General features: G+C 37.7%; 2 protein-coding genes across 2 annotated transcripts in view; both read right to left on the reverse strand.

Moving 5' to 3' along the window:
• LOC132113009 (kinectin-like) overlaps positions 1–16,116 on the reverse strand; it is a 121,181-nt gene that overhangs the window by 21,127 nt on the left and 83,938 nt on the right. The gene's annotated exons all lie outside the window — the stretch shown is intronic.
• Positions 1–16,116, reverse strand: part of tmem260 (transmembrane protein 260) — a 34,398-nt gene that overhangs the window by 13,453 nt on the left and 4,829 nt on the right. The window contains exons 2-3 of the mRNA XM_059520774.1: positions 16,008–16,039; positions 13,491–13,642 (exon numbers count right to left, since the gene is read on the reverse strand). Of these exons, the coding sequence (XP_059376757.1) occupies positions 13,491–13,642; positions 16,008–16,039 (184 nt within the window). The remainder of the gene's footprint in view (positions 1–13,490; positions 13,643–16,007; positions 16,040–16,116) is intronic.

Below are 16,116 nucleotides of genomic sequence, written 5' to 3' on the forward strand. Positions count from 1 at the left end.
TTAGTTTTAATTCAGTACAGTTAACATTTAACTCTATGAGGAATAAATAAATTCTCTAATAAGAACTTATCAGTAACATTTTATTTTGGTGTCCTTGTTAGACATGTTACACGTACTTACTTCTTAATGCAATAATAAAGGTAAATGATAAATAATTAAAAATAACTAATCTTATACCTAACGCTACAGAACTTACATGTTGTTACTTAATATTACTTAGTACTTTTGTGTAATTACACTGTAATAATAATCTTAAAATAAAGTGTGACTGAATTTAGGCATGAATGCACCTTGGTAAAACATGTTCAGTGGTATGTTTATTTTTTGAGGGGTGAGGGTTGGTGTCCATACTATAAAAATGTACTTGCTGTCAAAAAAAGTCTATATATATAGGGGTGTAACGGTACGCAAAAATCACGGTTCGGTATGTAGCTCGGTTTTAAAGTCACGGTTCGGTTCATTTTCGTTACAGTAAGGGAAAGAAATGCAAACATTAAACTGCAGGTTGTTTATTACTATAAACTTTTTTTAACAATTTGTTTACACTTTTTTTTAAATACTTTTTAATAAAGTACATATAAAATAAAAAAAGAATAAGAAATAAAATACTGCTGCAAAGTTCTCCACTAAATAAAATAAACCAATATCATATAATAAAATATAATGAAAAAAATATAAATAAATAACTATGATTACAGTGCAGCATTACCAATCCCAGCTTGTAGACCTGCTCATATTTAAAAAATATATATAACTTTTCCAAAGTGTAAAGTGCAGCATCAACAGTTTCAGTTTTTAGACCTGCTCAGATTTCGTTATTGCGTTGGACCGATCGGAATTAAGAGCAAAGGTCTGTTTAAATGCCGACGTGAAAAGCGTTTGAATTACAATCGTTTTTTTCCTAGTTGTAGTGATGTTCACACTCGCGTGATGCCTTTTGAAAACCTTAGGCCGGCGACACACTGGATGCGTGGCGCAAGCGTCTCAGCCGCGTGGCGTGTCCGTTTTTAATTCGGCTCCCATGTTATCAGGTTAGAGCTTGCAGACTGGCTGCGTGAGATGCGTGTCTCAGGCGCGGCTTGAGCCGCGCGGAAAACGCGTACATGCTAGAAATAGAACTGACGCCTATTTTCCCCGTGACACGCAAGCGTGTTGGAAGCGTTTCCAGGCAAAATAGAATAGGAAAATATGTTTATATGTCATTTTGTACACAAATACATATTAATTCATGACATTTTGATGTTTGAAAGTCTATAGGTTGACATAAATTCAGATATAAATTAATAATTATCGATTTTCAAATATTGCACCTGTTAAACATAGTCTATTTTGCCGTCAATATTGTTGACTGTGTCCTTTATCAGTAGGCTTTATATTTATGCTTACCATGAAGGTGTAGGTGTGTAAAAAAAGTTGAAATTGTTGTCATGAAGACAAGATCCTGGTCTGCCGGCGGCCTCCCTGTATGTCACCTACAGCAGCAGCAGCACGCCAGCGCCACGTCAGGCACGATTCTGGTGTGTAAAGACACAGAAAACGCAAAGCAGCCGTCACGCAACTGACACGCAGCAGAAACGCCACGCTCACGCCACACAGCCAGTGTGTCACCGGCCTTAGAATCAGCTGCAGGGCGGGATTTGCGCTGAACGTGGAGACTTCCGCCACTTAATATGTTCGTTTGGAAACACGAAAATGTACCTATGTTCCGCATACAAAATATTGCATTCGGTCATTCGGTACACACGTGCACCATACTGAAAGCCCTGTACCGAAACGGTCCGGTACGAATACACGTACCGTTACACCCCTAATATATATATATATATATATTTATCTTCATTAGCAACTGAATACTGATATATTTTGTGGTAACTGTGATAAATTTGATTTGTTCATCATACAAATTTCATAAAAGTATTTAAAGGTGCCATAGAATGCAAAAATCACTTTAATAAAGTGTTTGAACAGAGTTGTGTGGCCGCAGTGGGTGAAAACAACCGGCCTATAATGGTAAAAATCCACCCACTCATTGAGTTATAATCTAATATCCTAATAAATCATAATCAGTCTCTCCACACTGATACCAATGCTTTGTGTGCAAACGTGCAGACTCCGCAGTAAAAAGAGCTTCTTGGCTCTCTGTAAGGCTAACGTTGCTAAAGCTACCATTGTCTCTGTCTGTTTTCACTAATGCTGCCTTCCCGTGCTGCCAGAATGATCATGAATAGGAATGTGGTAATTAAAATTTGGAAGCAATGTGAGGTCAGTAACATGGTCACCACCAGTTAAACTGTAACACCAGTATGCCCGTGAGCATGAGCTCTTGAAGCCCCGAACTCGTCTGAAAAGGGAGGTGGGTTTTCATTTAAAGGGGACAAACACAAAAAAACAGCACGCTTTGGCTCATTTTGAGATAAAACTTCACATATACACTCTTGGGACATCAGAGAACAATTATAAATATTGTATCAATGTATTCTATGGCACCTTTAAAATGTTTTATTATTATAAGAATTTGCATAGCTACAATGATAGCATTAGAATTATTAGAAATTAGAAGTTTTAGGAATGAATGAAGTAACCATGATTCGGGGTTCCAGAAGTAAAATTTTCATTCCCATTTTTCATTCAAAATCTGATTTTCAACTATATCTTAAGAAACTTTAAAGAGAGACCTGAGAGCTACAATTTTGTTAAATATGCTATTTTAATACTTGAATATAACAGTGGAAATTCTGGTTAAAAACTACACCTGGTGAAAAATAATTATATGATTCTGCAGAGAAATCTCCATCAATCAGAGAATGGAAACAATAAAATCACATCACAAAGAACGTCCACCCACTCCGATAAAGCACTGGAATGATGCAATCAAACCAGTTTCCTACATTCTCAAAAATGTGTATATATAGTGAATTAATGAATTAAAAATAGATTGTTTTTATATTTACAATGAACCTATATATCAATAGTTTGACATTTCTCTATTTTTTTTATCTGATTATGTCATTCACATGCTTCATTGGACTGTAGTTTTTTCCCTCAATATAGTCATTTACATTTACATTTAATCATTTAGCAGACGCTTTTATCCAAAGCGACTTACAAATGAGAACAATAGAAGCAGTCAGGTCAACAAGAGAACAACAACAGTATACAAGTGCCATGACAAGTCTCAGTTAGTCTAGTATAGAACGCATAGGTAGGGTTTTTTTTTTTTTTTTAAAGAAAAGAAAAGGAAAAGTGCTAGTGTTAGTTGGTTAAGTGCAGGCGAAAAAGATGAGTCTTTAGCTGTTTCTTGAAAATGAGTAAAGACTCAGCTGTACGAATTGAGATTGGGAGGTCATTCCACCAGCTGGGCACAGTCCAGGAAAAGGTCCTTGAGAGTGATTTTGAACTTCTTTGGGATGGTACCACAAGGCGTCGATCACTTGCAGAGCGCAAACTTCTGGAGGGCACATAAGATTTAACCAATGAGTTTAGGTAAGTTGGTGCCGTGCCAGTGGTCGTCTTGTAGGCTAGCATCAGTACCTTGAATTTGATGCGAGCAGCTACTGGTAGCCAGTGTAACCTGATGAGGAGCAGAGTCAATGTACAAAGTCTTGAACCTTTGTCTTTCTGGCCAATTTTCAAATATTTTCAAATCTTCAAATCATATTAATTTAATGTTGTGATTCACCTCAGCTGATCAGTTTGACACATGGCTTACACTTTTTTTTTCCATGTGGGGAAAAATAGACACTCTTCCAGTCTGAATCTAAACAACAGAATCACATAACTTCAGGGTTGATCTTTTTCCCATTCAAGCTATATATTACTATTCCTGGTTACAAATGTACACAACTGTTGTTTCATCTTTTCTATCATAAAAACTCACAACATTGGTGAGATTCAAGGTTGCTTAAACATTTTGGCAGTGCCACGCAGCAACCTTCCGCTCTCTCTCTTGAAACCAACACGGAAGTGACTTAAACTGTAATTTATCGACTGGCCGCTTGAGGCTGGCTGCAAAAGAGAGTCAATTCCATAGACTCCCCATATTAAAATGCCCAACTTTACAGCAGAAAAAAAACATGATTACAGCCTGGTACAAAAAATTATTTTGGTCTATATAGGTAATTTTCCCCTTTGTGACAACTGTGAGGGGGGTGAATTTTTTTTTATAATTTATCCGTTAAAATTATATTAAGCCGTAAAGTTCTGCATAATTAAGGGCTCAGCCACTTGAGTAAAAGGTGAATTGCCGCTGCTGTCGCCGCCATCGAGCTAGGTAGGCATGGTTTCAGCAACCAGCTCCCACCTTTTTGCCCATTTTTTGATTATCCGGGAGTGACGCGCTGCCAAGATGGCGATGGCTGCCTCCGCCCACTTTTGGCTTTAAAAACCCTCTTCGGAAACCAATGGGTGACATCACGGACACTACATCCATGTTTTTATACAGTGTTTTTATACAGAGCCTGAGTGTTCACAGTTTTTGGTGAAAAATTCTGGACTTTTAGTTTGTTTTGCCAGTTGATCTGCTTATCAATATGCCTAATGTTTATGATAATGTGAGGTCTTGTTTAGATTGAAACATGCAGTGAGGATACGGTGCATGGTGTAGGATTCTTGCTGCATGGTATTTAGGGTATAAGGTATAATATTTGTTGATGGTGCAATTAATGAAGTGACTATCAGTTGATTTCTACTGGAAGCTGTGCAAAGTATTACTGTCATACAATCTCTGGTCGATTTACTGTGTGCATGTGTTGTACCTATGGACAGTGTTTCTGCTGGGTTTAGACGTCCCTCCCCACAGGACAGTGCATGTTAAAAACTAATAACTCCAATCCACCTCAAACAATACAGCCAATGGCACATCAATTTCACCCAATTCCATCTTAATCCCCTATTGACACACGTCATGTGGACATAATAGACAAAAAGAAATTTTGTATATCATTCAGCAAATATGCATTTTATTTTCTAGTGTATTATTATTTTAATCAAGTCATTAATCGACTGCAGTATTATGTGGCCCTATGGAACGCATGCATTCTGGAAAAGGCTGATCCTCTCCTTGCATGACTCCCATTTAAAACCGCCTGTGGAGACAGTTTGGGAAATGTAATATTATAGCAATATTGACTTCTGATGCAACAGACACAATCTTAGGCCTCCAGGCAAGGGGAAATTAAAGTGATGCCATAGCACAGTGAAATGGCCTTATTTCCCCTATTCTGAATGGGGTAATGAGGGTTTAGACATCTTCATTAAACATCTGTTAAGGAAATATTAATGCACGTCTTTAAACGGTGCCATTGGTCATGCTGAGTTATAGAATATGAGGCCTGTAGCGCATGGAGATGTTTAAAGGAAACTTACAGGTTAAATACAGCTTAAGATCTATGGAAAGACTCTGAGTTTATAGAAAAATGTGTTTGTGGTAATGCAAATGTAATGGAGGTCATGGCGTGATTGCACTCTTTGGTTTAAAAGCAGTACACATTCAATTTTATGTGAAGTATTCAGTAGTTATTTTCAAATAAAAACATTATTTGACATGTAAAGTTGTCTAACACTAATAATGTTTAAATGTTACAGCAATCATTTCAAAACAGTATAAAACTCTAGAATACATTTACATTTAAATGTATTCATTTGGCAGATGCATTTATTCAAATCGACTTACAGCTGATGAATACAACAAGCGATTCAACATAAGATGACAATGAACACGAGAAGTGCCATCTATACCAGGTTTCCGTCATTGTTCAAAATAGTAAAAGCTAGGACAGGAAGGCAATAAGGGAAAATGAGAGCATAGGAAAAAGTATTATTTTGTTTTTGTTTTAATTTATGAGGTAATAAGGTCATAGAGAATAAGGCATTAATATGTGCTTTATAAGTATAATAAACTGCCGAAATGCTAGTAATGTGTATGCTAATAAGCATCTAGTTAATAGTGAATTGTGTTCCCAAATCTGAAGTGTTATCATTATTTTCAATCTTTATTCTGGTACTGTACAACCGCTCCATTGACTTCTAACAGATGACTCCATATTATTGTCGGTGGTAATCAGCAGCAGCTGCCAATAGGGTTTAAATTGCATTTAATCCAGAATATTCTTTTTTTTTTTTCGAGATACAAATGTTCTTGGCATGAAAAACAAAGGGTGGGTGACATAGCTAAAGAGAAGATATATTTACCATAAATGAATGGCTGCAAACCAGAGCGCTTTAGAGATTAGACTGGCTAATAAAGCATATGCTTAAGCTGCCAGGAGCTGTAGTTTCTGGGTCGGTGATTTACCTGACAACAGAGGTATGCGGGAGGGGGCAGCCAAGGGACGTGGGAAACGACAGCGTTTTTTTCTTAGTCTTTATCAGAAACAAATACACAGACAAATATACTGAGCTTCAGTTCTGAAATCCATGTTTGTAGAGAAGTCGACATTACACAATGGCTTGAATAAAACATTTTTGTAAAGTCTAGTTCACTCGAAAATTAAAATTCCTTTTATTTTTTTCTGGAGCATTAAGGAAAATATTCTGCGAAAGCATTTTTGATCCATACAATAGAAGTCAATGTTCGCCAAAACTATTTGCTTATCAAAAATTCACAAAAATTCTGCAAAACAAAGTCGCACAGGTTTGGAACGAAAAGAGGGTGAGTAAATGATAATAGAATGTTCATTTTTGGTTGAACTGTCCCTTTAAATGCTCATATTTGCATAGGCTATCACATTCTAACATGGGTACTGCTCTCATGAAGAAACCGTCTTGTTAATAAACACAGCTCACCGTAGAGAGCCACAGGGTGACTAAGAGCGAGTGAGGGTCCAGTAACGAATGCGCAGTTATGACCATATGGTAAAGTGCCTTATATGGACACAAAAGCACCGGGACAGGTGGGCACCGGAGCCCGGTCAGCTGTGATATGAGCTGGTCCATGCAGAACTGGAGCCGTCTGCTCTTGGCTGGTGTGCACCCTCACAGGTGCAGTGGACCCAGGACTGAGGAGGATGGGTGGAGTCACCTTCATCGACCCCACGGCCACATCTATTACGTAATCCACATCATGAACTTACAGAAATTGCTAGGTAATCATTGTGTTAAGTGGTCCGAATGTGTTCTTACTAGGCAGTATTTTAGGACACAACTTTAGGACTGTACAAAAGGAGTGGTGGGAATTTTTAAAAGGGGTCATTGAGCATTGAAGCATTGAAAATATTTACTTACAGTTTGTGATACACTAACTTGAAAGCACGTATACCAAACAAATAGTGTTTCGCCATTGACATCTAATTCCCTTTCTTGTTATTTATGATCAACAGCTGTTGGTCATAATTTTTTGTTTTTAGAGTTCACAGAGACACCTTTAAGGCTAAGAACCAAAAGCCCAAAGTGAGTTCAAAATAATATTTCCTAGCTTGTAATTCAATCAACGATTATGATTATTATTGATGCCAGCTATCATCAAAGGCTTTCCCAGATGCAGAGTAGAAACATAAAACCAAGTAAAGTGGCAAACCATGACGTTTAAAAAAAAATCAGTAATTGACAAATCAAAGGAAAATGGAGTGCTATGTCTGGGAAGAGAGACAAATTGTATAACAGTCTGTCTACCTAATTTAACTTGGAACATCAAAGAGATTTCTCAATGAAAATGTCAAATGGACAGCAGTGAATTCTCTAAATTTAACAAGTGTTTAGAATGATCTATTATCTGTTTATTATAGATATAAATAGAGTCAATGACATTTTGTATAAGAGTGTCAACACTGAAGGAAAATCTAGTTTAAGACATGTTGAGTTCTTTAAAATGTACTCTTGTTGTCATGTTGGTGTTACACAGTTTTGTTAAAGTTAAATTTAATGACTTCAAAATTGTAATGTCATTTAACAGTTAAGTCAAATGCAATAGCATATCTTCACTACATCTTGAATACATTTGTGTCATATAGTATAAAATCATTACGGACATTGTTAAAATAGTCCATGTGACATCATTGGTTCAACTGTACTTTAACAAAACTATAAGAATCATTTTTGTGTGCAAAGAAACAAAAATAATGAATTTATTCAACAATTCTTCTCTTCCACGTCACCATCCTCTGCCATTATCAACAGTACCACGATGCACTGATGTCACATGGACTATTTTAACAATGTTCTTACTACATTTCTGGGTATGGGAACATTTCAGTTACATTGCTGCCTATGGAGGGTCTGAAAGCTCAAATTTCATCAAAAATATCTCAATTTGTGTTCTGAAAAATAATGATGGTCTTATGGGTTTGGAGCGACATGAGGGTGAGTAATTAATGACAGAATTACCAATATTTTTCAAAATATTTGTTTTAAAAAGAAGAAAATCCATGCATTATGAATAGCATGAGAGTGAGTGAATGATGACATAAAACTTGATTGAAGTATTTTTCTTCATTTTGATATCAGGACATTTTTGTATATACTTCAGTCATTATACATACACATATGCAAAAGTGTCAGTAACTGACCCACATATTGTACAAAAAAACACAGCAGAGTAATATATTTATCAAACAAGGCATTCAATCCTTCACACACTAAAATTCCTTAAATCTAAAGATAGCAGAGACCTTATAGGGCAGAAAATGGTCAGTCTCAGAGTGGTGTTGGGTGCCAGGGTAGCAGCCTGGGGACAGGCCTGTACGGTAGTGTTCCTACTGGGAGTGGCACGCCACCACAGCATTACCACTGGGCATGGGCGAAGCACCTAAGGACCCCAATGCCAACCCAGAAGGGAGTCCCAGACTGTGCCGGAAGCTCTGAAACCCCTAAAACACTCACTCCTCCAAGTCCTGGCATCTCAAGCCTGCAAGCTACTGCTCTGTGCCCAACAGACATACATGAGGCCAAACCACAGCCTAAGCCCAGACAGATAACCATCAAAACCTATTACACTTATGCTTTTAATTGAAAACATAGATTATATACTGAAACCTAAGAGCTAAGAGGGTTTGTATGAGTGTGTGTGTGTGTGTGTGTGTGTGTGTGTGTGTGTGAGTGTGTGTGTGTGTGTGTGTGTGTGTGTGTGTGTGTGTGTGTGTGTGTGTGTGTGTGTGTGTACGTATGCAACAAAATCCTCATTGCCATCAGCCACAGGAGGAGGATGGGTTGCGGGGGCCAAAGGAAATGACTTTTTTGGTTGCTGTAATCCAAAATTGGATCTAAATCCTTTGAGGCTTAAGAGCAGAGGTTGCATTGGACATGTAACTGCAGCCAAATCTTTGGTCAGCTTGGCTCGCAAACTAAGCTGAGTGAAAGCATGTGTTGGTAAAAGTCACGTGTAGACATTAAAATACAAGCAGCAACTACTGCCTGTTTAGACAAATTTTCTGCAGACTGAACTCCATGACTAGGATGGCAGTTAATGTCAGAACATCTTACTCTTATCACAAAATAAGGGAGTTAGTTCACTGGGGGAACCAAATTTATATTTATTTGAATAGAGAATCTGAGTAGTGGTGAGTAGTACCATAACATTACGGAGAAAAAAAATACTAAATAAATAATGCATTGGTAATAATAACATTACACATATATATATAGGGTGACCATATGAGCCATTTTCCCAGGACGCGTCCTTGCCAGGATTTTTATATTGCCTAAAATATCCAGATTTTGGCTGTTTGTGCTGTGCAGATTGATCATTGTATGACATTCATAAGAGCTATAGAGAGCAGAGCACGGCTCCTTAAGCATTAAAATCACTCTCTTGGTACTTTGGTGTCATACAATGATTGGTGCACAGCGACGCTTCAAGTTGAATGAACGAACAAACACCTAACATGTACGTGTATTTGCATTGCTTTGATCATTCTCTGTAGATCACACGCCACGATTGGTTGATTATGTAACATACATTGCATGTTATTGGTCAAACTACTTTGGATGTTTTAAGCAATATAGAAATCCTTGCAAGGATGCGTCCTAGGAAAATGGCTCATATGGTCACCCTATAATATATATATATATTATATATATATAGTATATATTTATTAGGGCTGTCAGTTTATTGCGTTAACTTAATTAGTAATTAAAAAATAATGCAATTAAAATATTTTAATGCAGGTAACGCCCTAGCCCAGCAAATTTGTGAGTGAGTGACGTGATATTCAGCCAAGTATGGTGACCCATACTCAGAATGTGCTCTGCTTTTAACTCATTCAAAGTGCACACACACAGCAGTAAACACATACACATAGACACCGTGAACACCCACTAAGAGCAGTGGGCAGCCATTTATGCTGCAGCACACGGGGAGCAGTTTTGGGGTTCGGTGCCTTGCTCAAGGGCACCTAAGTCGTGGTATCGCCGGCCCGAGATTCGGACCCACAACCCTAGGGTTAGGAGTCAAACTCTCTAACCACTAGGCCACGACTTCCCCTAAATTCAAGATAAACGTACGTACCTCTAAAACGTACCTCTTTTGTCTCATAATATCATACGATAAGTGATATCACACGAGCAAGGAGAGCTGTAGCCCTATTACACAAGCGCTGGTTATGTCCTGATTCCTGAATATCACGAGTTTAAATGTGATTTTATACAGCAGTTCTGTGAATATGAATTTGCTTTTGTGTTATATATTATGTGTTTTTGCTCAATTTTGCAAATAATATATTACCTTTAAAGCCATAGCAGAATTGTCCCCTGAACAACAATTAGATGCTGAAGCGCCGGCTGAGATCAGTCACTTTTTCACAGTGTGTAGCATTTCCTGTACAGTGAATGGCTCATGATACACAATGTAGGTGATTGGGAACTATTCAGACAGTGTAAATATGTTTTCGATTGGTGCAAATGAGGTAAGGTTTCACGGCAGTGCACACGGTCTGCTCCAGACTTTGGCTCTGGTCCAGAGACACGATCAGACGCAGTGGATCATATGCGCGAGTCGGCATATATTAAAAACATTTACAACTACACAGCCTCAGCATGATTATGACCACTATTTTATTTGACTAAGAGTTTCATTTTGAATCTAGGGGGTAATCTATTTGACTGTGGCTGTCTGAGCCGGAAAGAGAATTGATTAGTTTATCTCTCAAGTCTTCGAGTTTTTCGAGTTGGTCGTTCATCATGTGACAGACCCATAATAGAGCTGGACAATATACAAGCTACGCTATATCGAGTTCATTATCGAAGGCGATTCATCTTCAATAATGAACTCTATATAGTGTGTGTATAAACTGCTGCTTCATTTGAAAGCAGGTGATTTACCGCTAATCACGGAACCAACTTTAATGACAAGATGCACATGATCATATCGTTAGATATATTGTCCAGCCCTAATCCATAAGCTTTAACCCATGCAGTCTGAGCCGGAAAGAGACTTAATAATAATAATAACCAACTCTTTATTACCTTTGTTACCACATTCAGTTTTATGGAAAACAAAAATTCACACATTTATAAACACACATAAATAAAAAGCTACAATTTGAGACCAGAAACACAACACTAACTGTAAGAGTAAATAATAAGGATAATAATGATAATAATTAAAATAACTATGTTCCCGTTTCTCTATCCAATGCTGTCACATCACGTGACAAAATAACGAACGACTCGAAAGACTCGATGAACTAATCAATTCTCTTTCCAGCTCAGACAGCATTGGTTAAGTTTATGGGTCTGTCACGTGATGAACGACTCAAACCCGAAGACTTCAGTCAGATAAGAGGTGAGGTGAGATGATCATAGACTAAAGACCCATGTTAATAATGAATCAATCTTTTCAGTTTTTTATAGCATTATAGTTTTGTATTGTTTGTAATGTGATCAACGTTTGCATAAGTAGTAGATGTATTGGGGAAGTAACACGTAGCATTTTAATGACATTTTGCTAAAATTAACTAAATGAGTCGTAAAGGTCAAAGGTCTGAGTCGTAAAATTATCCAAACTTCCCATCACTAGCGGTGTTTAGTTTTGTATCAATCAATCTGCGTTCTGAACAAATCGTGTAAACCAATGATTCAAAAGCGCATTCATATAATATCAAATAGTCATTGTATCAGTGATTCATAAAGGAATTTACAGCCACCTGCTGACAGATTTAGTTTATTTAGAGTATCATTTCATTAAAAATAATAATAGTAAAAAAATATAATAATAAATATAAATATAAAAACACTAAAGAGATAGTTCTCCCCCCAAAATTTACTCACCCACATGTTGTTTCAAACCTTGCTTTTGTTGAACATAAAAGGAGGTATTATGCAGACTTGGAAACAAAGCGGTTTCTGGTTAATGACTTCCATTATATGAACAAAAAATACTGAGCTCTTACTCAAATTATCTTCTTTTGTGTTCCATAGTTTCTGGATTTTATTTTGAATCAAATAAAATATTTATTTCTAAAGCTATAATTTGTATTGTCTACTTGATACGTTCTTATTTAACACAAAATAGCTTTAAATAATTTTTTGCGGGTATTTTCACAGTCAAATTTATTTAGCGATTAATTTGATGAATTCATTGAAACATCACATAATTAATACGATTAAAAAGATTTATCATCTGACAGCCCTAATAAATCTCACTGACCCCAAACTTTATCAGGTATGTGTATAAACACACATATACATATATACATACAGTATATGTGGGTGTGTGTGCATGTGTGTGTATACTAGGGCTGCCCTCGACTAAAAAAAATTCTGGTCAACTAGTAGTCATTCATTTTAAGCATTAGTCGACTAATCGCACATTTATTACTAAACCATTTAAATCAAAATACTGAGCCTTTAATTTGTTCATTTAAAAGTAGACATTAATGCATGTAAGCAAGTCTACAGAGTTTAGCATTCAAGTTCAGACCAAGATGGCAGAAAGCGCATCCTGTTTGCTTTCACTATTTTACAAAAGTGCATTGTTTTGTTGTTATTATGAGCCCACTCCAATAAACATAGAGTCTTTACAGATTTGAAAGAAGTATTACTCTTATATGTATGGGCAAAAATTATGAAGTATTTTAAAGCGCCTCCATCTGACCTGCAGTGAACGTGCTACTGGTCAGCTTCCACACACTTGAATAGCGCATGTTTTTCAAGGTTAACATTAGATTGAGTGGCCAATGCTTGTTGCTAATAATCATTTCAGACGATAAGCCATATTGGAGGTCATTGAATGATAGGCAAACGTTCGCATGTCCTGCCTGATGTACTGTATTTCCACAGACCAGCTGTTAACAATCTGTCCATCTTGGACTACGTGACCTTGCCTGTGGATTTTTTTTTCTGCGACAAAGCGACTATTAGGGGGCAGCCCTAATATATATATATATATATATATATATATATATATATATATATATATTCACTAAAGTAATGAGTAAAATACTAATATAAAATAACATTCAACATATTACATTAAAAAAGCTAAATAAAGTAAACCTGGAATGCTTTAGAATTTACAATGAATATTATAAATTTGGTTTAATAGTCTGATAGTGGCCTACCTGCAGACAGTGAAGCAGAGGGCTCCACTGGCCCCGGCCCCAAAGACAGCGCACAGGACATTGATACTGTGTGCCGGAGACCTGAGAGGCAGCAGCAAGAGCATCAGAGAGGACAACATGGTGAAGAGCGGATATCCTGGAGGATGGGCCACCTGGGGGAAAACACAGCTGTAAACTCACTCTGATAACAGCAACAGAATCTAGTAACCCCCTCCCCTTCTCACACCACCCATCAGCATACAGTTCAGCTTTCAAAAGCAGACCTTACTTTTGTGGGTTACAGCATCACACTGTCCTCCCCCTACCATAAAGCCTGATCTCCTGTCTCCTTGCCTTCCCAGCAATTAGGCACTAAGTCCCCTAAGGAGCGATAAGGACTAGAGCTATTAAAGGCTGTCTCACTCCTACTGGCCTGATAACACACACAGGCACAGCAGGCTGAGAAACGCTGCACACTAGAGCGAAGAGCAGGAAATGTCTCCGAGAAGAGGTTGTTTGAGGGATGGATTGGAAACTCGGTGGACAAGTGGATGTCTAAAAGCTTGTGTGAGGTTCAAGATCAAAGCAGAAGAGAGGGTCCCAGTCAATTGATCCCTCCAAACAATTTCGTAAGGCTGAAGTCCTTGTCAGTCAGGTTTGGTGAACTGTGATAAGTCCGTGTCGTGAAGTAACTAACTAAAAGTAACTTAAAACTCACTTAACTATATATTATTGACAAATAAAAACATACCCAGGAGAAACTAGATCGATTGTCTAGTTCAGGGGATTACAAATTAGGGTTTGTGGCCCCTTAAAAGAGCTCTAGGATGAAAAAAAGAATTTTAGGAAACAAAATATAATTGCAACATAAATGCATTTTGCACATAGCTTTATCGGGGGGGGGGGGGTATCACTATACTGACTTTATGTTTTGAACTATAAACTATTTATTAAAGTTTACATTTCACAAATTTGGAGTATTAAAAGTTTATATCTATTTTAAGGGTTGCCTAGTGTGAAATAATATCAATTAATAATAGTTAATAAATAATTAAATAATTAATTAAAGTAAATAAATAAATGGAAATGAGCAGGGCGGCGGGTCAAATCATTTGCTTAGCCACCAGGGTTCTCCTCAGGGTTTTGTGACCTGCCTATTTTGCACACAAAAGATTTTGTCTGGATCATAAAGCATATTTCCATATTTCCAAACATGTATTCTTAATTTACTACATTTAACATGAAAAGGAAATTGAATGAACAAAAACATATTTCGGAAAAAAATTCATTTTGTAATTTTGCACACTAAATAGGCATGGGTTGGAAGAGATATAAACTGAGACTTGAGAGGGAAAAAATGCTATATTGCATAATTTATCCAAAAAAAAAGTCTGAATTGCAAGGCTTAAACATGAACTTGCAAGACAAACTCAAAATTGCAAGAAAGAAAGAACATTTTAGAATTCACTGTTATATTTGGGGGTCCTTAAGGTTACATATGGATCCCCTGGGAACTTGGTCCACTAGCATTGGTAGCCACTTAGCTTAACAATATTTTTCAAAAGGGCTTGACTGTAACTGAGCGATAATTGAGTACAGTCAGCTACTGTACATAGCTTCCCCAAACACTGCTAAATGTCTTTAATACAGAATGAACAGACAGCTTGAAGACAAGCAAGAGAGGTCAAGGCAGAGAGGAACAGAGAGGCCTGGGAGGGGGGACAGACACAGGACAAAAAAAAGAGAGAGAGACAGTATGGTAAGCAGATGGCAGGGGCGCGAAGGGCACACTTGGAAGTGCCAGCAAGGTGTGTGACTGCGCAAGTGACGTGTGACGTGTGTGGCTGAAATGCCTGCACCGCTGAAATGCCAACAGCGTGGAAAGGCACGCCGAGGCGTCACCGGGTCTGGAAGCGTGTGTGGCATGCCGGAAAAAGGCAGAACACGCGGTAGGGGGCAGTCCTGCGAAGAGGAGTTTAAAGGAAAAAAGATCAACTGCTCAAGGGAGCAGGAAGGGAGGGCCTGCGGCCCGAAGAGAGCCCTCTGACCCTGGGGAGAGCTGCAGACAGGCAGGCCACACGGACAGAGGGAGGGATTACTGGCATAGTGACACCGCCACAGCCTCCCTAAAAGGATCGCGGCGGCGTAATAAACTTTATTAAATAATAAAACTTATTATAACTGGTAACCCGATTTAGTTCATTCTTTGCGGCTTACACACGCGCGCACACACGCATGCACAAAAAGGAGAGGGGTTGAGTATAATAAGCCTTATACCGTACATAAGGCGAAGCTTACAAAAGCCATCGCCTAACCATTCAGTCTAATTGGATTTGAAGAACAGGGTTGCAAATTATAGCATTCTCTAGTCCTAAGTTAGTTAAAAAAGAAGTGCACAGAAAAGAAGAGAAGATAAAAGAACCTGTGGCCTGAAAAGTAAATTAATCATCTTTCTTCTCCCCCCATACTTAATTAAACTTCCGTAATGCTTATAAGAGTTAATGAGTGGATTGATTAAACAATGCAGCTAATGCTTACCCCCAGCTCACAAGCAGCAGTGATCAGCTCTCCTGTGGTAGAAAAACAGAGAGGGAAATTAATGTAAACCCAATAATTATTATTAAGAGACAAGTCCGCTCCTGAAAGT

The sequence above is a fragment of the Carassius carassius genome, chromosome 32 (assembly GCF_963082965.1).
Source record: "Carassius carassius chromosome 32, fCarCar2.1, whole genome shotgun sequence".
NCBI classification, from domain to species: Eukaryota; Metazoa; Chordata; class Actinopteri; order Cypriniformes; family Cyprinidae; genus Carassius; species Carassius carassius.